This window comes from Bombus fervidus, chromosome 14 (genome assembly GCF_041682495.2).
Source record: "Bombus fervidus isolate BK054 chromosome 14, iyBomFerv1, whole genome shotgun sequence".
Classification (NCBI taxonomy): Eukaryota; Metazoa; Arthropoda; class Insecta; order Hymenoptera; family Apidae; genus Bombus; species Bombus fervidus.
In genome coordinates, this window is record NC_091530.1 from 9,151,100 (window position 1) to 9,175,307 (window position 24,208).

Consider the following 24,208-nt stretch of genomic DNA (forward strand, 5'->3'; position numbering starts at 1 on the left):
ATAAATATTCAAATACTTTCGTGGTGAGTACTAGTAAGAAAGTTATAGCTAGTTTTAGCCATCTAACGGCAGTAGACTGTACTAGTTATAACAAATTTTCTCGATTTGCAACATACAACTGAAAGACGTGACGAAATAAGCAGTTTCTGTACAAATTACGAACAAAAACTCTGATATGACACCAGTACTTGGTAGTCTACAATCTATCGGACCTAATACTCAGGCATCGACTACTGTGCCTGATGTACAAAGTGGCAATACAGTAGTACAAATATTACAGCCTCAGACACAATCTCAACAGACGCAATTTGTATCACAACCTCCAAAACAGCAGGTAGTACAACAACCCTCTACTCAACAACAAACACAACAATCACAACAGCAACAAAGTTCCTTCAATGATTTTCCACAGGTATGTTTATCATTGAACAAAAATGATAAAATTGTTTTTATTTAATTTTTTATATTGTGTTCAGTTTCTGACTAAAACAAGATTACAAGATCTAGTGAAAGAGGTAGATCCCACCGAACAGTTAGATGATGATGTAGAAGAAATGTTATTACAATTGGCAGATGATTTTGTTGAAACAACTGTAAATGCAGCATGCTTATTGGCTAAACATCGTCATGCAAATACTGTAGAAGTAAAGGATGTACAGTTACATTTAGGTAACGTATAAGAAGTAATAAAATAAGTAACTATTCAATGCAATATGTTATTAAATGTGTTTGTACGAACTATTGTTTAATTTTTTTAGAAAGAAATTGGAATATGTGGATCCCTGGTTTTGGCACAGATGAAGTACGACCATATAAACGTGCAACAGTTACAGAAGCACATAAACAAAGATTGGCACTTATACGAAAATCGATTAAAAAATATTAGTCCTTCTGTACACTTCATTCTGTATTGTTATTTTACCTTTAACTGATGATTCTTGTATATTTCTTACATGACAATATACTTAGGGTAATATACATAACTAATATTTATAAAAAGAGAAGAAATTATTATTATACAATAAGTTATATATAGTTTTTGCAATGTATATAATTTTAAATACAGAATGTCTTCAAATTCGCATTAAAATGTTATTTTTCTGAAAAGAGTTAACAGAACGTTCTCATTATAATCCTTGTTAAATTAAAATTAAATTAAATAAAATCTTTTATTTGTAAAATTTATTTGGTATCTTAAATTTATATGAAAGAAAATTTGTATATAGAAAGTAAGGATTCATTTATTTCATTTTATTTCATTTCTGTAATAAAAATATTATAGTAACAAATAAGAATACGAAAACTTAATTAATGGTAATTATTCGTATAAAAGTCCATATAAAATTAATGTATAAGATTTACAATTTTTAGTTTTAATTCTTTTTTCAGTATATTTTTCAGAAAATTATACTTTTGATTTTTTACCTTTTATTTTATGTAAAAAGAAAATGCAAATTAAGGAAATCATTCTGATATTTATTCAAATTACATTTAATGTCAGATAGTACTAGATTTAAATCACTAGTTTATCTAGTTACTCTTTGATTTAGTAATGACTGAAACAGAAGAAACCGGAACCTGCTTGTTCATCGAGCTGAATTCATCAAAGCAACCAACATACATATCATAGTCTAATATATAAATCGTGATAACCTTTTTCTTTCAGGGACATATTGTGAGATATTACCATCTTGCTTATTGGAACAATTTTCGGACGGTACTGTTCATTCTTTTCTACCTGCTTTTTAAAATATATTTTATAATTTACTAGGTAATATTTTTATATTGTTAGTATCCGAAAAATAAACAGTCTCTTTTTTGCAAAATACTTGTTTTATCGTGAATCTAATGATCTGAACGCATATATGTTTTCATTTTCTCTCTGCTAGTTAAATATAAAAATTATACTAACCAAATTTTGTACATTCGTATATTGTATTTTATCAGTTCAAGTAGGGTATTCTTTTGATAACTAATCAAAGTTTTTAAGAAAGCAATATTCGATTACAGTAGTTCCTCATATAATTCGGTATTTAGTAGAGAATAAATATATCGAAACTGAAATGTCAATTGTGTTGCAGATTGCGCAGAACATCATAGCAGATAATTTATCTCATTGAAATTGAATAAAATTAACAGATTCTGAGTGTACAGAGTGTGTATAATAACAGTTTTTGATATTTCTAAAGAAGATCTAGTGAAAAAGAATGTCTGCCAATAATGAAAGTATGAGTAACAACACATGTGTTGTATGTTACAAAAATGTTGATATTTATAGCATTGGTATGTGTGAACACCCTGTATGTTATGAATGTAGTACTCGGATGAGAGTGCTCTGTTGTCAAAACGAATGTCCCATTTGTCGTCAAGATTTGCCAAGAGTTGTATTCACAAAGGAGATAAAACCTTTTAGCCAATTACATAAAGGCAATTTCATAGATACACGATATAACATATATTTCAATACACCAGATATTCAAAGTAAATTTTATGATTTACTAGCTAATGTTTGCTATATTTGCAAGGAAAGACCTGTGTTTAGTACTTTTAATAGTTTGAAAGATCATATGAGACATCGACACGAGTTACATTACTGTGATCTTTGTGTAGAAAATTTAAAGGTAAATAAATATCATTTAATTTCAAGCTTATTTTAAAATGTACATTAAGGATATTTTAAAGATTATCATGTTTAATAAAATTTTTTAATTTTATTAAGTAATGCTTACTTTACCTATAACAGATATTTTCCCATGAAAGACGTTGTTATACAAGACCTGATCTTGCTCAGCATAGAAGAAAAGGAGATATTGATGACAAAAGTCATAAAGGACATCCATTATGTGAATTTTGTGATCAACGATATATGGATAATGATGAATTATTCCGACACTTACGAAGAGATCACTTATATTGCCATTTTTGTGATGCAGATGGTTTACATCAATATTACAGCTCATATGATTATCTTCGAGATCATTTTAGACAAGAACATTTCTTATGTGAAGAAGGAATGTGTGTAGAGGAAAAATTTACAAGTGTCTTCAGAACTGATATAGATCTTAAAGCACATAAGGCAAGTGTTCATAGTAAACAACTGAGCAAAGCTGCTGCAAAGCAAGCAAGAATGTTAGAACTAGAATTTACATTAGCTCCACGTGGAGAAAATCGAATGAATAGGAGAGGAATGTTAGGTCCATCAACATCTAGAAATTCAAGAGATTACGGTGGGAGAGATTATAATCTCAGGGAATATCAGCAAACAGTTACACCAAATACTTCAAATGTATTTATGTCAAACAACGAACCTACTTTTGTACAGCAACCATCTGTTGATGTACAGAGTACAGAAGAATTCCCAACACTGGGTAACACTGCACCTATTGTACCTACCTTAAATCAAAGTAAGGGGAGAGGTAATGTGACAATTCGTAGTACCATAAGACCCCAGCCTCTTGCTGTTACAGACGAAAATTTCCCTGCATTGGGACTAGAATCAGGAAGTACTAGTATTTCTAAAACTGTTAACTTCAGTGTATCTAGTAGTAATGCTTCAGGGTTAAGCACACAGAGCCAGAAGAGTACAACTTCTAATGTATCTATTCAAGTAAATCATGAACCAAATGGAACTGTTACTACAAAAGTTTCAGGTCCTAATATCAGAATTCGTCCTACTCAGTTTTCAATGGAATCGTTCCCGGCATTGGGTTCTGCAGAACCATCAACTAGTAGTAATACAAATTTGGCTCATTGGAAGGAAGTTTTACAATGGACTTGCTCTAAATCAGCATCTACATCGGCACCAAAACCTAAAAAGGTGGCCTCACCACCATTGATACCTTCTCCACCACCTATTCAATCTGGGGAAGATTTCCCTACATTATCAAAGTCATCTAAATCAAAGAAACAATCAACTATTACAGTAGTTCCTTCCTGGAGTCAAGCACAAAGTTCTAATAATAGTAATAATGCAAAAACGACTACTGATATAACAAAAGGAAAAACGAAAAAGAAAAAAGTTAAACAAAATTGTAATAACAATACTGCTAATGGGAATGATGGTAGTAGTTCGAAGACGAATGTAAGTACTGCTGTAGTAAAGAAAGAATGTGAGACACCTACAAGTTCATCCATTACGAATAAAACACATGCTGTACAATCAAGTTCTCAGTCTATATTGAAATATGCAGATATTACTAACAGTGAAAATACATCAAAAAATATAAATGTTCAGCCTCTAAAGGAAATAGAACAAATTAATAAAAAGGAAAAGAAAAAACATAAAAATGCAGACAATGAAGCAATTGTAAATACGGATATCGATAATAATGCTACTAACGGAGTACAGAGAAAGCGCACCGAATTAAAAATAGATAGCTTAAATTCCACTAATAGAAATGTTCGTCATTTAAAAGATTTTCCTGCTTTAAGTGGCAGTAGTTCTAAACCACCAGGTTTTACGAATCCACCACCTGGATTTGGAACAACAACTCCTCCACCTCCTGGTTTTTGTATAAAATATAATAGCATGGATAAAATAAACAATAGTAACGGATTGACTTTCACAAACAGTTCTGGAGAGAGTTATTCTATCTTGCCAGACAACAGTAAGCACGATAGTGCATATAATTATGTACATCCTCCCGAATTTCAGAAACGGAATAAATGTCTTGTAGCCAAAGTTAATGAGGTTCTGATGCAACATGATCAGATCGAGGAGTTTCGATATATAAGTGGACTGTTTCGTCAAGGAACATGTAACGCTCAAGATTATTATACGCATTGTCGTGAAGTTATGGGTCTCAGCGCTTTCGAAAACGTATTTTCAGAGCTTTTAGTCCTCTTACCAGATATCGAAAAACAGCAGGAACTATTTAAAGTTCATCAAAAGGAGAGTGGCAATAAGATTAAAGGTTTGGAAATTTGTGCAACCTGTGGTCAAGTTTTAAAAAATGGTTCTGATTTTCGAACACACATGACTAGTCATACATTAGAGAATCATTTTCCAGCATTGGGTAAAAATAGTGTCCTGCCACAAAAAAATTCTTGGGTACGCAAATGAGTGTAGTTGTGTTCCTTTAATTAACTTACAAATTTTGCCAAGGTTCTGTAAGCTATGAATAAAGGAACTGCTGAATAAATTATTTTTATGAATGGCATCAGTGTAAGATAATCATAATTAATTTGAAGTTACTGGTAAAACATATTCTAAGTATCAGCTTTTAGTATTAAAAAGATAGTTTGGACAAATTGATTATTATGTACTTGGTATTTGTACAATGATCTGCATGACTGCTGCCTAAAATGAAGAAAATTTGTTATTAAATTGTTGTATGCATTAATAATTTTATGAAATGCATATAGCAAACAAAGTCAATAATTCTGTGTATAACAAATTTTATGTAAATGAGTTTAAACAATTTAACACTTCTGACACATTCTGAACAAAATATTCATATACAAATCCTATACTAAAATATTTTAATTGGTGCCCTTTTCTGTCATATGTTAAAACTACTGTGTATATATATATATATATATATATTACTCATAAGTAGGAAATATATTTCTGTAATTTATTCATTGTCTTATATGAAGTAGAAATGGAATAAAATTTTATGATGCGTAAGAGTAACACTGCATATTAACAAATTATTTGATACGTTATACATTATACAGTGCATGTATGATAATGTACTGTTTCATACTGTAATAAAGTTATTATATTAAGTTAAACAAGACTACAAAACATGCTTGTCTATTATATCTTCCTATTTTATAAAATATAGAATTTTAATTCCTATAACAAAAGAAGATAACGAAGATAAAACACAATTGTAAATTTATAATTTATATATTTATTTCTAAATTTTTTCATTAATTTATAACTGTGATTCTTTACAATGTAAATCATATTACAAAAGAAGTGATAAAATTACGAATAAGGGAACAAAGGTAGATGTTTTAAATGTTTACTCTTATAATTTACTGTTAGTATTATTCATTTTGCAATTTATTATCTATTTGAAAAACAGCATAGTAAAAACTGTTAGGTAATATATATGATATTTAATTTTTAATTTACTGCATAGACGCAGAGTAAAGTGCATGAATGTATAGGAATTTATTTCTACTTCTTTTTTTTTTTCTTACAGTAGAAACTGTTAGTAATAGATTAAACAAATGACATCTGTAATACATTTTTATCCGAATAAAAACAATACATGTGTCAAATTTAATGAAGAAATATTCTATATTTATTTCAATCTGAAGATACACTTTTTAAGTAAACTCACAACTCTATTGATGATAAGTAACATACAGATAATATATAACTGATAAATTTATACACTCATCTGATTCATGTTTTATTTTTCGTTCGCAGCTTTGCTTTTAAAGGAAAATTTCAGTTTGAAAATAAAACCTGTTTCAGCATATAGCACTGACTCAGACAGTCTTTAGTCCTGAGTCAATCAAGTTATATTCTATTATTTCAAGTAGTTTCCTTTCTTAAAAATTACAATCACAGTGGTATTAAATCGTACACATAGTGCGTAATCTGACAAAATGGAAATTGCAACCTGTCTTCTACGTCCATGCTCAATGAATAAATTGTTCATGAAAATTATGAATAACGACAGTGCTTTATCACTTTTTAGCTAGTTCATTACTCAACCAATCGAGTCCTTCGTAAAGTCCATGTCCTTGAGTAGCACAAGTGCTTTGAATGTACCAATGACGTCCACGTAAGGAATTTAGCCCCAATTTGTCTGTAAGTTCTGCTGCAGACATGGCATTTGGTAAATCTTGTTTATTAGCAAAAACTAAGAGAACCGCATCTCTCAATTCATCTTCTTTTAGCATGTTTGCTAATTCACGTTCTGCCTCCCCAATACGTTCACGGTCATTACTGTCAACAACATAAATGAGACCTTGTGTGTTCTGGAAGTAGTGTCTCCATAGCGGTCTGATTTTATCCTGACCACCAACATCCCACACCGTAAAACATATATTTCTATACTCAACAGTCTCAACATTAAAGCCAATGGTAGGTATTGTTGTGACAATTTCACCAAGTTTCAATTTATACAATATGGTAGTTTTTCCAGCAGCATCCAAGCCCACCATTAATATTCTCATTTGCTTTTTGCCAAAGAGCCGGGTAAGTAGGCTGCTAATTGTTAGGCCCATTTTGTTTGGGAAGACACTAAATTAGCCTGAAGTTACTTAAACTAATACCCTTCCCCTTGGGATAATATTATTGGAACTGCGTATTATTTTACGACGTTTATGATGCCGTTAACACACCTTACGGAGGTTATTCCGGAAATAGTTGGCAAAATTGGCCACGCACACCAACTCCTAAAGTACTGATCGAAAATGCGATGATAATATTGCAGGACTTAAAATAACCATTTCTTTTTGCAATATCTAATTGTAAGCTTTGCAAACGTAGATAGATATGGTTATAAAATACACTGAATTATTATTTCAACACCCAATTCATGAGTCACAATATATGTACCAAGAACAGAATGCAACACAACGCATATTCTGTCATGTAACCTATTAACTATATAACCAAGCGCGTAATTCAAAAGCAACGTGTTCTTATTTATATTTAAGGAATTTGTAAGAATATTTTTATTGTAAAATTACCGTAATAAATGACCGTTTTCTAATAATTCACGAATGATATTACACAAAAATGGTCAAATGATTTTTATAGCTCTGTCAACTTATAGCAATACACTTACATTGTTTACGGGAAGAAAAAGCAAGAAACAAGAATATGGAGTTGTTTATATTTTTATCAATGTCAAAATTTCAATCAACAATTTGCATATTAAATCTGCATTAAAATAAATCTACACATTAAATTATATCTACGAATATGTAAATATAATATGAAAATAATAACTTTTTCATTCACCGTTTGTATTTTTATTTTATCTCTCACTTGTTTGATAACGTAATATTATTTTTAATTAATATATAATTTAAGATATTTATTTGAAAATTACTTTTTATTCCTTTCTTCGTAGAATCTATTAACATTAATGATACAAATAATCTATTATTAATTTTTCATAACTATGACAAACTATTTCACAAGTTATTAAGAAGGCAAAAAGAAGAAAAAAATAGTGATAGAAGATTGACTTTTCTACTTAGTAATATTTGAAAATTATAAGTTATTATAAAATAACAGTTTTTTGACTGAAGATAAATATCTCGTTCTTTAACTGTTAAAAAGTCTTATTTGTAAAACACAAATAAAAAACTGCTCAGAGACGTAGATATAAAAGGAAGAGAAATCTCTTCTCTTGTCATTTCTATTAAATAGAAACAGCAGTGACAAGTATTAAAAATAAACTTTCTGCGGGATTAATTTATTTCCATAACATTTCTCTCTTTTGTTACTATTTTATCTATTTTCATTAAATTTACTCTATTTCTTGTGTATATTTTATAATAATAATTGTTTATTCGACCAGTCGCGGAGAGACGCGATCGCTAGGAAGCACGTCAATGGGAGTCGTAAATTCCCGTTATGATTAGACAGTCGACGCCAGGAAACTGATCGATCCCCTATTTCAATTAGGATAATAGAGGTAGTTTAATGAGTATAACACTTGGTTAACAGTCCAAAAGTATTATATATTTCCAACAACTTTGTAAAGAAGATAGTTACGCTGATGCGTAGATATGAACGAAGTAGGTGAATGATTGAAGGGTGGAAACCCGGCAAGGAGATGTTGACTGTTCTAACATCGATGAACCAATGAAGTCCGGTGACGATGTTGTCGCAAAGGAAATCTCTTGCTCGGTGGTGATCGCCCCACCACTTGTCGCTTGCAGGTGGAATCCCGGAACATGGGAAAACCCATGTTTCTCAAGTTTTTTTGCTGTTGGAGCAATAACCATAAGGAACCTCTTGACTCGAAGATGTTTAATGCCTTAATGGTAAATAAAAAATCCTCGTTTTATGACAGTTCCTTAGGATTATTGCGGTCCGCTTAATTCTATGTCTACAGCGGACGTAACAATAATTCAATTAGAATTCATAAAATTTATATCCATTATTATAGATTAAATTTGCATTCATTAAAAAAGCTAATGACACACAAGAAATCTATCAACATCGATTTTATAGCGTAGCGAGATAATGGTTGTATACTAACTTCTTGAATATTTATTTGCTTTTCAGTAAGTGATGAACTTACTCTAATTCCTTATGCGAAACGTAGAAGATTAAACGTATACAAGACTTCAATTAGGCGTTACCGCTGTGCAGGCCGTACTTCGGAACCAATGGGCTGATGACGGAAATGAAGCGAGGTTCCTAATGAACCCTCAATATCCCAACGGTCCTTTCGTCGAATATTCGAGAACGCCTAACAAACGCGTGGATAGTGGAAATATTGAGGGATGACAAAGAAAAAGAATCGGATTCCGCCGAAAGTCAAGTTGTAAGAGTTTCAGTCTTGAAAAGTCGCGGCTGGAATTCAGAAGTGAATTGTATTTAGTGTAAACCAAATGTTAAGAAATAAATTTTCTCTTTCTATTTCTTTATTTTTATCTTTTATTTTTCATCTTCGATTTCTCTTTTTTATTTTACGTGACAGCTTCGCGACATAAAGCGCTATATCATCAAGGCGTAAAGACGACATGCCTAATGTACCATCGATATCCTTATGATTCTTTCGCCGAATGTTACGACCGTTCGCGGAGAGACGCGGTCGCGAGGAAAACGCGTCAGCGAGAGGCGTAAATTCTCGCTACGATTCGGCTAATCGACGCCGCGAAATAGTCGTTCCCCGTGTTTCGATTAGGATAACAGGGGTGGTTAAGTGAAATCAACGCTGTGTTAACAGGTTAATATGACATATATATTCAACGATATATCACACAATATTATGAGCGTCACAAGTATTTGACGATGAGTACAGTTAATGCGTTACAGAAAATATGACCCGATTTGACGATATCTCTCGATGAGATAGTTAGACTTTACAAACGGATTGATTTGAAGGTAGAATCGTGGTAGACTTATTGACTGTTCGGACGACGAAAATGGACTACCCTGAGAGTGACGATGCTGTGTCAGAGGAGAGCTAGGAAAGGGTGTGTCTAACGCACGGGATCATCGGATTCGTTGATGACAGTTTTTTGGCCAGGAAAGTGAGGGTAATAGACATTGTTTCTATTGGCCATTACGATTGTTGGTGGACTAGGAGGGGTCTTAGCCGCCCTCGATAGAAGGTTGGTGGTGGGAAGCAGCGCACGTGTGAAAAATAACTAATTTTAAGTGTTTTCCGGACACAAACCAGAGATCTTAGAAAATACTTTCGTAGAAAAGATCCTTGTTCGACCTGAGAGACTTTTGTTGGAATTTTCTAAGATTTATGGTCGGTCCTTGAGATTCTTTAGAGTACGCAATAAGGATGTGCAGACATATGGTTGCCATCCCGCTCGCGATGCGACGCCTGGTCCAGGTAGAGAGTTGGCCGACGTAACACCGAATATTCGGAAGAAAGCATGCGCGGCAGCAGTCACGGTCGTCTAATAAACACGTGCGTAGTGGGATATCGAGGATAACAAAACAAAAAAAAAAAAGAATCCATTCGGTTCAAAAGATTCATTCTGTTTTGAAGAGCGAAGTGCGAAGGATCTAGTGTAACAGCGAAGCAAACATATTCGAGAAGCGTGATCGTTGTGATTATTGATTGTTGACTGTTAATTGTTAAATAAACTTTATTGTTGAACATCGAGAGTATTTCTTGGGCACTTGCACCTTACACCTCATTACACCTCACCGCGTTTACACTGAAGAGAAAAGGTAAGTGGCTGACAAATGATGTCTGGATCTACTGGGGAAAGTATATATTGATACATAGATTTGAATAGTAGTGAAAGAATAAACAATTTTTATTCATAATTACTTATTCTGATAAATATTTTTTACGTCTTATTTAGAGGATTAACATTTTTAAGAATCTGTAAATTATTTTAAATATCGTATTTATTTTTACATTCGCGTTTAATGCACAAGAATCGCACGGGAAATATTTGATGATTTTATTCTCGTTGATTTCCTGACTTTTATGTTAATTGATGGTTAAGACTGATAGTATTTTAATATAATATAATTAAAACGAAGAATAACTTTATTAAGTTCGTTTAACACTAAACCTACCGGTGCGGTCAAATTGACCGCTCTTGCGAATTTTACACAAATTTAACCGTGTTTAAACTTCATCATATCGCTTCATTTATAATTTCTGGCTTTTCCTAAAACATGCATACAATATATTTTTCGGTATTTAATTTTAGTTTGCTTTTTTATTTTCTGAGAAAAATTTGTACTCTGCCTTGCCTATCGTGACAAAATATATTAGTTATTCTTAAAATAAATGCAATCAGTACAAAGGAAAGGCTATGCTGCGGGTGTAGATGGTGCTGCTGGGGTACTGCTGGATTTTTCTTCTCATTTTTGGGTCGTAGAGGAAAAATCGGAACTCCGGTCGCCGGGATTTGAAACCCGGGTTCCGAACGTTCGTAACCTAAGATACTAACCGTCTGCGCTGCCGTCGTCCGACTCTACTTAGTGTCGAGTGGTGGTATTTTGCTGTCGAGTTCCGTTACAATTTAAATTATATAGTTATATTATTATATTAATATAAGAGTTCAATTAATAAAGGTACATTTTATTAAGCAATAATTAAAATTTCGTTCGAAATATATGGTGTTGGAATAAACAGAGTCTTGTTGTTTATTGTTTGTTTATTGATTAATAAAATTAGTATGGATATCTTGTGAAAGAATAAATAAGAACAACATAACGTTTAAGTTGACGATCACTTTTAATAGTTGAAATAGGAAAACAATGTACAGATACAGAATTTACATTCCTAGCCGACGAAGGTTGCTAGATAAAATTTTAATCGTGTAGTAAAAAATGAATTAAAATAAAACAGTACACTTAACGAGTGGCTTAACATTGTATCTTCTTTTTTATCTATTCGCTTATCGGTTAGTCATTTACCTAGTTACGATGACTGAATTATTTAGTTATAATTATGCCTTCTCTGTATAGACACACAGGTGTGAATACGTAATGGAGATTCTTAAAAGCTATACAATGTTTGTGTTTTATCTCTTTACTTTGGTTTTAAAGTAAGGACTAGTATGTTGAGCTTCGCTCTGTCTCTGTGTGTAGAAATGAATAAGCAAATAAAAAAAAAGTGAATCGATACGACGAATTCTGGCGAAGTTCCTTCTCCTGTAGGGGGAAAAAAGGGGCAAAGCTCGATAACGTTAAGCCACGAGAGGCGATGTTATCGTGTTAAGTTAACGATTAAAGATGCGTGCGTAGATTATCCAAGTGTATTTCGATGAGCGTTGCTCTTCGCTTTTATACGCCGTGACATTATATTCGGGGAGATACGATCACATTCGCTATGAGCATATAGCTTAAATAGAAGTTAAATTACGAGTATAAACATCGAATACATCGTAATACGACGTACACAATCGAGTATTCTTCTTGTCATCCTATATGATTTATGGTCGCGTGAGATGCACGTACGAAAATATTCGCGGATATGTTATGAACGAAAACAGCCTCTCAAGAGCTTTCAAACTGTTATTTTAAATAAAATGAAATGAATTATACAGTAGCTTGAATCATTCGATGTTAACCCATTAAGGACCAACGTTGCATTAACGTAACATTTTATTTTTAAATTTTCAAGACGTTCGAATTTTCAGAGTTTCAAATTTGTTACTGTGCAATAATATTGCGCTTACGTATTTTACACGCATTATTTCATTGTTTCGTACTGAATGGGTTAAATACGGTGTATTGTACAAGTTGATGCAATCATAAGAGAATCGCGAAATTTATTGAAGTATATTCCAGAGAATAGCGAACGATATATCCCGCGAATATATCACGTTTAGGAATATTACACGCGCGACCATAATATTACACATTCTAATTAATTTAAGTGCGATGAAGGCACGAGGCGTGTGTTATTGAATCTTGTGCAGAGGGTGCAGTGAAACAAGCACAAGGAGGGGAATAATATTTGTCGAGCATTGCCAGGTTCGCAGTTCGCGGCTTATCTATGAATATTTTTCCTTAAGGCGAATCAACGTCAGAAACGTTATCGATGGTATATACACAGACGACAAGCGAAGCTCACAGAGTAATGTTATACCGTTTAGAATTGGAAATGTAATTTAGAATTAGAATGTAAAAATACTATGTATATATACAAGTAATTAATGCGTACCAGTTGCTTGGTAGCTTAGTTTATATTACACGATTTCCTTTTTCCTCCCATTCTTTCTTCGCTTTTTTTTCTCTTTCATCGGAGAATTCCTTCTTCCCCTCTCCGGTAATTACTTTTTTTTTTTTTTAAATCGGTTGTACTTATGAACAGCGATGATTGCTCCAAAGAATGACATTGCATCGTAAATTCTGATCAGAAAAAATTAGCCGTATCGGCGGCCCGCGTAACAATAATATCGTTCTCATTAAGTTTCATATATTTATACATCAAGAATGTCGATTTTTCTTTATTGGCACACAAACGGAAGCAACATATATCTGATGATACGCTTAACGATATATCGTTTATCAGTATCGCTCGATATACGCGATATATTCTTCTCTTTCTTTTGTTTGGACGCGCAAGAAACCTACTTTGAGATTTTTTAACCTTTAAATTTTGTATCGATTTTTATTATTCTCATTTGTAACAAAGCAAACGTTTAAATAAATTTCGATCGAATACTTTACAGATTCAAAGTTGTTGATTTCGTTACTCGTTTGGTAGTTATTATATAACTATGCAAATTTTGAAAAAGTACATTCGAAAAAGTTTCTCAAAGCGATCGCCCGTTTTTTGTTTCGAGCGCGAGATTTCTCGCCTGTCGATTCGCAATGAAACGCAACAATCGATTATCGAGATTGAAGAATATCGTAATTGAATGTTTTTCGTGTTTCGTTCTAACGAATAAGAAATCTGAAATCGAATATAAAATCGAGTCATCCGAACAGCATTAAAAAATGACAAAAAACGACTCGTGTATTTTATAAACCAGTCTTCGCCTCTTGTGTGGAAATGGTAATTTGGAACGGATAAGTTCGTTACGGTAAAATTCGTCACGTCACTTTCGGCGATTTATTGTAAACTCGCGAGTTTTGTCGCAACTTCATGCCGTTTCTGCGCAGCGCCCTCGTATTATAAAATTCAACGACATGTAAGTATAATCGCAATAGCATCGTCGGCGAGAGAATCATTCTTCTTTCTTTTATATTCGTCTTTTTTTCCGTTGTATGTTATATTTTTCTTTTAAAAGAGGAAAGAATAGAAAAAACGAATACGAAGAAAAAACATCAAAAGTCGATACGAACATTTATCTAGTTACGAAAGCTCTCGATCGTTTTTCTTAAATTTGATATTTTAATTCGTTTATGTATTTCATTTCTTTTTCAATTTTTTCCCTTTTGTTTTCTTGTCTATCTAAGTTTCGTATATGTACATTATATACATGTAAAACGGTTAATTTATATATATATATATCCTCGTATCTTAATGATTGTATAATTAGGATTGACTATGTCTTAGAATAATCAACGGAATTATTAATTATTGTGTAAAATATCAAATATCGTACTGTTAGATGGTATGTCCATCTCCAAGGTACCATTTTGGACGAATATCGGTCCGTCTAACATGCCTAGCACTTTGATGAGCAAATACTTTGGAGATTACATAATCTAATAATATCAGGTAATATTAGGTATAGATGATTTTCGTTAATTACAAATATAAAACATGTATATGTAAATAGAATTCTTAATTATGCGCAAACATGATCTCTAATTGAGCATACGTGAATTTTATCATCAGTCTAAGCCGAACGGTGCGGCTCCATACACAACAGCAGCGGTTAACAATACACGTTTCTTTTTTTTTTTCTTTAAGCTTTGTAGAATCTACCGTAACAAATCAGTGTCCTCCCCGATTAATGAAATAACAATAGCGCATGCTACGAAAACGTTATTATTCGTAAAACTTTCAAACAGTTCTCAAGCATAAAACACACATGACAACGGCGCAGAAAAGTATACAATATATCGATTCTGTGAACGACACCCTTCCGGTTTCTTTCTCTTTCCTTCCTTGTTTGCTGCATGTGTAAATTTATTCTTTCGTTTTCCTTCCTATGTTACGTGTGCGTATTCAAGGATACCCTACACAGAGACACCACAGGAAACTCGAAATCGATCCAATTCACGAATCGATAGCTCGATCGATGATCGCGGTAGAACGGAGAGTGAAAATAGTGTAGGATGCGATTGATTGTCGACAACTATCGTTCACGCTGGATCCGGTTTCGAGACTCCGACGTAAGTATGATTGCTCGGGATATACATGCCTTTCTACGCAGCGATTCTCGTGTTAATTTAATTTCGCGCGGTTTGGCACGAGTTTCAATTTAGCGCGTGCGCGCGAACGTGTTTGTGCTTGGATATGCGAGTGGCGCCGCCGCGTCATTGCGTATCTGTAGAGCAACCTTACTTATTACGTATTCCTTAACTTACATCCATACGATACGCGAGCCAAATTAGAAGCGGAATGACAGTTACCAGGGACGTGCGTAGTTTTCTCAACGTAATCTCTCGATGATCATACACAACATAGCGAACATCGATTCACGTTCTTTTCTTTTATCTTTTCTCTTTTTTTGCTCTCGTTATCTCACTGTTCGAATTCATTGGAAGAAATTCCGATTGGGCGCGTATCGATCGTAACGATCTTCCTTTCATGGAAATTGAACGAAACTTACACCTTATTGACCGACTTTTTAATACGAGCTTTTGTCACTCGTGGCGCTTCACGCGTCATCGTGTGTTCGCGAGACTCTCTCTCTCTCTCTCTCTCTTACAATAGGCCAAACATATGCAGTGTGTCTTTTTGTATCTCTTTTTTTTTCTTTCTTTTCAAAAATATATGTCGACTACTTAGGCTTTCGATAAACGGAAAGACGTTGTCTCGTCCGATAACTGGAATAATTCTTCCTCTTTTTTTTCTTTTCTTTCAGATATAATACGTGGCCTAGCGTGTAATAATCCTATACAATACTTCATTATAGCTTAGGTAAAGTGAGACCCTCATATGATCCATTTTCTTTAATTACTTGTTTTTTTTCTGGAGTGTGTGAAACGCTGAGACATATCGCACTATTTACAAGGATAATCAATTTTTAATGGAAACAAATGCAAAAATATATATATATAAACATTTAGTTGAACTACGTCTTTTCTGTCTTATAGTTTTGCATAAAGATCCCCACCTTTTTTATGCAAAAATGCAACTTCTAACTTGGCTGTGCCAGGGAAATAGTTTACTCTTAACTAAACTCATACTCGTATAATTAAACTTATGTACTATTGTCTTTTTTGAAGATATCACTACTCCAAGACACTCACTTTTACTTCTTTGCTTTCTACCTGTTTGTCTGTCTTTCCTACTTCTTTTCTCTTTCTTTAAATTTCTGTTGTGTATAGATTTCACTGATTATGTTGATTACATTTCCTCTCAGAATTTTTTTTTTTTTTTAGTAATATCATATCGTTTCGTTGCGATATTATACCTTCGTCTGGATAGAATATATAGATGGTTTTTAAGTTATTACCGTCTTAACATGTCTTTTTCCTTTCTGTCAATAACAAGTCAACCGTTTTCACGTGATCTAATAATTGTCATATCAATTAAATATAAAAAAGTTTCGTATTTTTTCGCGGCACAGAAATAAAAATTTGGCAGTGACGTCATATCGTAATATCGTAGTTAAAAAGAAAGTTACTTACTAGCTATCTTTATAAATATCACTGCTAATCGATAACTAATAATATTTGTAAATATTTGGCATATTCTTTTTGTAAATTCAGTCGCAAATATCATCGATCGTACCGCAATAATAAATCGTTAGTAATCGTTCATTTACTACAAAACGTACCAGAATGATAAAACTACATATAACAAGATAGAAAACAAAATTAGCACTCGCTGGATGTCACGTGAAAACCGTTTACACTATAAATATTCTGCTTATTGTTCGTTCGTATTTGTGCTGTAATTGTAATTGTAACGTAACGAAACATCAATTATTTCCATCGGAGAAAGGAAAAACTTTTTCATCGCACGCATGAAATAGAATTAACGCGTCAATTGTTTTGTAGTATTCGTCATTTTGTTTCGCGCCAATTCTCTTGACAATAGTGGCGTACAATATAGCGCCTACGTAAATGTGTTTCACGATACAATGCAATCAATTAAACTATTCGTATTAATATTGACTTTAGGAATTCGGCAGTGAGAAATCGCAATTTCTACGTACTTCAAAATTCACAATTCAAAAAAGTAAAACGATCACTCGATAACGTTCGTAAAGATAGAACAAGTTACGAGTCGAAAATAAGATGAGCGATCTAAAAAAACTTACGATATGCAAAACACATTTCGTATGTACATATTTTTCTGTAGTATACAGGAAACGATACTCGCGAAGAGAAAGAAACAGTTGTTCAAATTTCGGGTCGAGTCTGTTCTTGGAAAATTGAGTTTTATAGAAACTTTCGTTCGCATCACTCTCCTAACCACGAGAGTCGAAAGAAGCGCGAGAATCGCGTCTCAAATGCGAGCCTTTCAAAAGCCAGACTGATTAACTCCGCCTTTTATAAATTTCTTAATTATATTATATAGTAGATCGTATATTATAGTATACGATCAATATCCAATTCTCAAGAAACAAACGATTTCCATATGTTCATTCATCGCAAGAAAACCATATAAATAGGTAAATTTGGCAAAGTAGCGTTTGTAACATCATCGCCTTTCAATTTACGGAGTACATCAACGTGGCTTCTGAACGATTCATGTGTCAAACAATATATCGATCTGCCAAAGTATAATAAGCTCGAGAAGGCCGAAGCGAAATCACTTGTACATTTCGTGCATTGTCTTAGAATTCCCTTACCTAAACGTCTCTTAGCATTGTAGTACTTATCGTGCAATTTGAGTTCGTTACTCAAACTTATGCGTTTCCATCCATCGACTATACATACGTAGCCTACTCCATTTCTCGTAACTAGCTTTTCTGCTTATCGCACGTATCACCATTTTTTCCTCTTTGAGTATGAACCGTTCACACCGTTAACACAGAGAACGCGTCTTGTAATGAGCAAGAGGGAAAGGGAAGAAGGAAATCAGTTGGACTGCTATACATCGATTGCAAACGTAGTCAACTGTTTCCCTGTTTAAAACGATTGTCTCGCTTCCTCTTCAGAATTTCAAACAAGAATCTGTCCGCCAGTGCATCGATGTTTTGTTGGCTAATTTCAAAACGAAATTGTGGACGGTCGGACTTATTTATAAAAAATAAAAAAAAAAAAAAGAAAAAGGTGGAAAGAAAGGAATTGAAGAGATTACGCGAATTACGTCGCTATACAATAATGAAGTAGCATTACTGTGTTCATTAATGCTGCGACTGATGCAAAATCTGATAGGGCCTCGATGATATTATCGATTTAAATTGAGATTACTTTCAAAAACGCTATTTTTCGAAAGATATCTTACTGACAAATAACTAGCATTCATCGTGTTTTGAATTTCTTTAACAAAAAGAAAAGAAATATACAAGTGAAACTGATTATATCGTGAATATAACGTATTCTTCAAAGAAGAATCTAAAGGTCGTTATATATTGTTGTGGCTCGTGAAGTTCCCTGATATTTCGTTTCATTAGTACATTTCCTCTTCCTAATGTACGTATTCTAATTTACTGTTGGATCTCATGAGTATATCCAGTTGATGTACCAACGAGTAAAACGTAACTTAACCCGACTATACAGTCCATAGCGTACCTCTGTATCCTCTTCGGCGAAGAAATGAGCACTTCCAGTCGAGTTTCTTCCATCCATAAGTTCGTCGTTTTCCATTTAGTTCACGTTTAAAACGTTCTTACGTATCACTACGAAGTCGTCACAAAGAAGTAAAAAACTGCACGAACAAGCGCGACTAAAAGCCATAAAACTAAAAAAAGAGAAAAAGGAAATGGATATAGAAAAGAAGAAAATAAAGAAACCACTGACAGCATGCTAGAACTGTGGTGTCACGGAGATATCTTCCGAGTCGATTGCAGCGTGCTTGTTCACCGGGCGTCGATCGTTCTTCTTAACACGTGATATGCGAAAAACGTAATTGTACGATCGATCCATAGTACGATCCAAGTTCGAAGTACGTATCTTCGATAATCGTGTCCGCGAAAAACCAACGAAACCAGTGCGTAAGGAATGCATTTACTGCGTCTTGCAACGGCGTTACCGCGTGCTTCTTAAAAATTACGTATAGAAACCGCAACATCTCGGTTCCTCTTTCTCTCTCTCTTCCTATTTACATACTTCTGTTACTTTCTTTCGTGTTCAAGGAGGATAATATGTACGAGAAAAGGTCGTCGGAGCACCCACACGAAACTCATAATCGCACACAAACGTAGCCGAAAAAGATTCTGCGATTCAAGGTCCTCGCACGATATCGAACCGATATAATCATAGTACATGTAGCTCAGTGTGACGCCGGGAACGATGAACGGAGGTTGAAGATCCGCGAAGTAGTTCCATGGTCAACAGCCACAAGTCGAGATGTGTATTAGAGCCGGGTGGTTCTTTCTGTCACGGTGATAGTCTCGTCCCTTGGTACAGCACGGTATTTACCACGCACCGAACTAGGGCCGAATATCGGTGATCCTCAGACAAGATGGCCATCGATATCAGAATAAGCTGGTGTAGGGGTGAATGTTGATAATGGGTGGCCATGAGTGTGCGCGTTGCTGGATACCGACCGAGCAAAAGTGGTAGGTGGTGGAGGTACCGATGGTGGTATCGGTGATTTTGAGCCAGCGGTCATCACGGTTACATCCGGTGGCGGGACTGGACGTGGTAAGGTCCTGCTACGTGTTAGCGTGCTAGTCCCGCTGCCCATGTGGCTCGACATCATATGTCCGGTCGGACTCATGGATGTATAATAACTACCCGAGCCTGGTTCACCAACCACCGGAATCGGACTATGATTTGTTTCGTAGCCCATGTAGCGGCCATTGTCGATCTCCACGCTGTAAAAGTTCACGTCGTTTGGCGGCGCTGGACTGGGGTTTCCGATGTAACTCGATTTTGAAACTAAAAAGAAGAGAAGCTGTGTTGAGTAAGCATTTTTTCGTGCGAAGAGAGGCGCAACTTCGAAGGTTTAATGCTTAACTTCCACGGAGAAATAGAAATATGTTAATTTTCTGATAAACCCTGTTACAGCTTTGAGTTCTGAAGAACTTCTGATAAGACTGCTGAAGGAATTCTACGCTCGAAAGATAACATCTTCTAAAATTTCTGAATGGGAACTTTAAGAAATTTACCAGAAAGTGTACCACTGGCCGTTGTTCTCTGTGGCGGTGAATCCATGCTCATCGGTGGTTGAATGTGGTTGCTACGGCGACCAAGAGTTCCTTGATGATGTACCTGCATCTCCATGTTCCCTTTCCCAAAATCTTGTATAGTTTGATCTATCAAATACGTGCTAGCTGCGGTTTTTCGTCCTTCGTCCTGTTATGTCGGTGAAAGAGAAGAGAGAAAGCGTTTCGTTAAATTAACGTATCCAAAGTTAAGGAAAACCTGAAATTTTTCTATGAAATTATTAACGAATAAACTCAACAAAACGAATCATTAATCGAACAATTTCCTGGAATTTTGTGTTCCTACTGTTCGTAGCGTATCAGTATGAATTGTAAATAAGTACTTTACCAGTTTCACATGCATTAAAGCGATACTTCGCGCTGCTGTATCGACATTAACTTCATCATTCTGATACATTACGAGTATTCTCGGTATGTTTTACGTGCATGGAAACTACCTCTAAACATCCACCCTGTAACCTGCCTATATTTAAGGGTACTGCAAGAAATGAAGTTAAGATTTTCTTAAAAATGGAAGTATTATTGGTAGAGTTCTGATTCAAACAAATTCGCACTACATGGTGAAGCTTTAAAGAAAGATTCTCTAATCGTGAAACAAACTAAGATGTAATATTAAAAGAAGAAAAAATAGTAGAACTACGTGTTGAAGCTTAAAAAAAAATTGTCTAATTGTGAAACAAAGTAAAATATGATATTGAAGGAAAGAAAAAAAAAAAAGAAAGACTACCAATCTACATGATGAAATACCAATGCAAGAAAGAGATCGGAAGATTCTAAGCGCGATTTCTATGGAGAGAAGGAACCAAAATAGAAAATAATAGAAGCGAAGGGGGTCCGAAACGGAAGCAAAACGGAACAGAAATGTGTTAATAGAACTCAAACCTACCCTCCGGCATTACTTGTTACTAAGAACATACTGACTGATCGCACTGACCACGTAATCATTAGTGTCGAAGTTAACGTCGCTCTTCTCATCGGAAACCGAACTTAACTCGCCGGTCATGGTGTCTCCATTCACGGTCGATGGTGCGTACATATCCGCTGTTTGTGATTTGTTTATTCCTGCGCAAAGATAGGAACACATATTACAAAATATTCAAGATTGCTGTTTTCTTTGTCTTTTTATAATATTATAATATTAACACGCCTACCACAAGTATCATAACATCTTTAGAATTAAGCGAACGGGTTAGTCAAATTTTCATTAATTTGACAGCAACGATGTGCTGGATATACATTATAGAATAACTTAAATCTAAATAATCTTATTTCTCATAAAGTGTATATATATATATATCTTTCAGACGACGAAGAAGACTGGAGCAAAATGTTCACTGTACATAAATTAACTTACGAGATTTATTTCGCTTTCTCATAATGTACCACAACACGATGATGAAGATATTAATGATAAAAAAGATGAGGGAGGTTGCTGCGAACGTATAGATATAATTCATTGTAAAATCCCCTTTTTCCAAGAGAACGTCCGGCAGGTTCTCCGCGTTATTCGGTCCTGCAGGATAAAAGCAGAAAAAAGACAAATATAGGGTTGAGTGATTATATTTACCGGAACGTTGGGCCTTCTTTTTCGATTTTAATGTAGCAAAGACTATGGGCGCAGCAATGAGTAGGCAAACAGAGGCAGAAACAATGATGATAATGACGATGATGTAGGAAGAATTAATCTCGCTGGATGTCACGTCGGTAGGTGGAGCCTCCCCTGTAAGCCAAGCCAACGCCCCATCACCGAATTGTTATTCATGCAACGACACAGTCCACAATGGTTAGTTACAATTTTAGCATTCGGATCGATCGATTATTAAACGATTGCCGTCGCGTCCGCGACGTTTAATTAGCGCGCCTAAGTCCATCAGCAATGGTAATACTTTGTCCGAGACTTCATCGTTACAGATATTACGACTATTAATCAGCTTACGCTACGTAATAGCAGTTAAATACTGGTAATTATGATAATCGATATTTCTCGTTAGGTGAACTCTAACAAATGCTGTTTCACCGTCGTTGATTGTTAATTAACGCTTCACATCCGATGTCGTTAAGCTAGGCATGTCATTAGACGTCGTACCAATTTCGTTTTATTTTCGATTTACTGTTTTAGCAGAAAGAGATCGAGATGCGATGATTAAAGCACGAATAAGATATGATATGAATTTAATGCAAAATGCGAACATCTTTTGTTATATAAGCTACGATTCATTATTTTCTTGTGACAATTTTAATGTACATGCGCAATCGTTTTTAATAGGGCGAAAGTTTGATTTGGAAGAGGAAGTATAACTGGTATAATGAAATACGAACGGAGGAATGTTCGTTGGATTTTCTGCAAAGCAGTTATTTAATAAAGCAAGCAAAATCCATTATATTTCCTCCACCATACCAAGCGGTTGTATCTTTCGTCTCAACTTGAAGACAATTGCATGTAAACATTTAAATTAGAACTGTTCATGGAAATATTCTCACTTTCTCACGAATTAAATGATGATACTTTTACTTAAGCGACTACTTCATTACTATTATAAATGGATTAGATGCGTTCCAGTAATATTCTTACTATTTCCCTTGAACCAAGCAAATATTCTTTAAACAAAAATACTATTTATATCTTAAATTATTGTTACTTTAATTTACTTCTATTCTACTAAAAGACAATCTATATGTAATCTAATGTATTTAATAACAAAACATATATTTCTAAAAAGTACAACTACCATATAATATCATATGTCGTATCAATCTAAAAATTGTTAGTCGAACCGTTTTCAATGTCTCAACAGTTTTAAACGGTCCTTTATGTTAGCCTGGTTAGAATGGCCATAATCTAAAATGGCAATTTTGCCCTAATAAAGCAGCTACTACGGCATATAGTGTTAGGATTATGATATTCTAAATACGAAAAATGAGAAAAGAAGATAACTTACGTAGCGTCTGAACTTTGACTAGGTCCGGTAGAAAGCCGCTGTCCCCCTTCTCGTTAATGGCTTTTACGCTGAACACATAGTAAGTCCCGAGGGACAATCCCGTTATCGTGGTTTTATATTCTCCCGGTGATACATCCAGATAGTGATATCGATCCTCATAGTCAAGAGCTTGCCGCCAACGTATCTGATAGGAGGTTGGCAAACCGCCTTCGAATCCTCTTTTCCACATCAGGGTGACGGAGTCATGGGTGACGTTATAGACCTCGAGGTCGGTCGGCTTGTCTGGCGGCGACGTCACGTCCAGGTGTATGATATCCGTCGACTGTCCCATTTTGTTCATCGCACGGCACTCGTATTTCCCGTAATCGTGCGACGTCACGCGGAAAATGGACAGCGACGACTCGGAAATTAATTCGCTTAGCTGCAAAAAGAGCAACACAAGCGTGTTCGTTTGGCGAGATTGCACGGCGGGACGATCAATTTTCGCCGGGGTAAATAACGTTTCGGGCTTTCTCGTGGTTTCTGGTGGGTAACGCTTTCCGAAATTGACAAAAAGGACGCTCGGTTACGTGGCTTATTCGAGCAATTTTCAAATTTCGGAATTATCCATTCGTAAATCGAGTACATTAGCATATTTACAGTGACTTTCACTACGTAAATTCTATTTTTATTTAAAAAAGCGCGTATCTCTCTTTGCGTAGCAAACGATAAATTGAATAATGGTG

The 24,208-nt window shown here is 34.6% G+C and overlaps 4 protein-coding genes across 9 annotated transcripts in view; 2 read left to right on the forward strand and 2 right to left on the reverse strand.

Moving 5' to 3' along the window:
- The first annotated feature begins 66 nt into the window (after positions 1 to 66).
- Taf12 (TATA-box binding protein associated factor 12) lies at positions 67 to 1,109 on the forward strand. Its single transcript, XM_072016660.1, has 3 exons — positions 67 to 412; positions 477 to 669; positions 759 to 1,109. Exons 1-3 carry the CDS (start codon positions 176 to 178, stop codon positions 884 to 886), a joined length of 558 nt encoding a protein of 185 aa, XP_071872761.1. The 5' UTR covers positions 67 to 175; the 3' UTR covers positions 887 to 1,109.
- Positions 1,110 to 1,559: 450 nt separating this feature from the next.
- On the forward strand, positions 1,560 to 7,330 carry LOC139994212 (E3 ubiquitin-protein ligase ZNF598). Its single transcript, XM_072016649.1, has 3 exons — positions 1,560 to 1,717; positions 2,082 to 2,621; positions 2,744 to 7,330. The coding sequence occupies exons 2-3, from the start codon at positions 2,208 to 2,210 to the stop codon at positions 5,060 to 5,062; spliced, it is 2,733 nt and encodes a 910-aa protein (XP_071872750.1). The 5' UTR covers positions 1,560 to 1,717; positions 2,082 to 2,207; the 3' UTR covers positions 5,063 to 7,330.
- Arf102f (ADP-ribosylation factor 2) lies at positions 6,235 to 7,191 on the reverse strand. The gene has a single exon (XM_072016661.1). The coding sequence runs from the start codon at positions 7,189 to 7,191 to the stop codon at positions 6,649 to 6,651; it is 543 nt and encodes a 180-aa protein (XP_071872762.1). The 3' UTR covers positions 6,235 to 6,648.
- A 4,518-nt stretch (positions 7,331 to 11,848) lies between the features above and the next one.
- Sns (sticks and stones) overlaps positions 11,849 to 24,208 on the reverse strand; it is a 479,087-nt gene continuing 466,727 nt past the window's right edge. For 3 of the 6 annotated variants that reach the window (XM_072016811.1, XM_072016814.1, XM_072016813.1), the window contains exons 14-18: positions 23,484 to 23,904; positions 21,899 to 22,057; positions 21,479 to 21,606; positions 20,488 to 20,674; positions 11,849 to 20,257 (exon numbers count right to left, since the gene is read on the reverse strand). In XM_072016811.1, coding sequence (XP_071872912.1) covers positions 19,830 to 20,257; positions 20,488 to 20,674; positions 21,479 to 21,606; positions 21,899 to 22,057; positions 23,484 to 23,904 — 1,323 coding nt within the window. In that variant the 3' untranslated portion in view covers positions 11,849 to 19,829. Of the gene's footprint in view, positions 20,258 to 20,487; positions 20,675 to 21,430; positions 21,607 to 21,898; positions 22,058 to 22,111; positions 22,265 to 23,483; positions 23,905 to 24,208 lie in introns of those variants that run through there. The other 3 variants (XR_011801606.1, XM_072016812.1, XM_072016815.2) reach the window with 3 other exon arrangements.

Bases quoted from the DNA above. Each gene is read 5' to 3' on its own strand.
- Taf12 (XM_072016660.1), top strand. From the start codon at position 176: ATGACACCAGTACTTGGTAGTCTACAATCTATCGGACCTAATACTCAG. The intron at 413-476 runs GTATGTTTATCA...TATTGTGTTCAG, and splicing joins CCTTCAATGATTTTCCACAG to TTTCTGACTAAAACAAGATT. The intron at 670-758 runs GTAACGTATAAG...TAATTTTTTTAG, and splicing joins GGATGTACAGTTACATTTAG to AAAGAAATTGGAATATGTGG.
- LOC139994212 (XM_072016649.1), top strand. From the start codon at position 2,208: ATGTCTGCCAATAATGAAAGTATGAGTAACAACACATGTGTTGTATGT. The intron at 2,622-2,743 runs GTAAATAAATAT...TACCTATAACAG, and splicing joins TTTGTGTAGAAAATTTAAAG to ATATTTTCCCATGAAAGACG.
- Arf102f (XM_072016661.1), bottom strand. From the start codon at position 7,191: ATGGGCCTAACAATTAGCAGCCTACTTACCCGGCTCTTTGGCAAAAAG.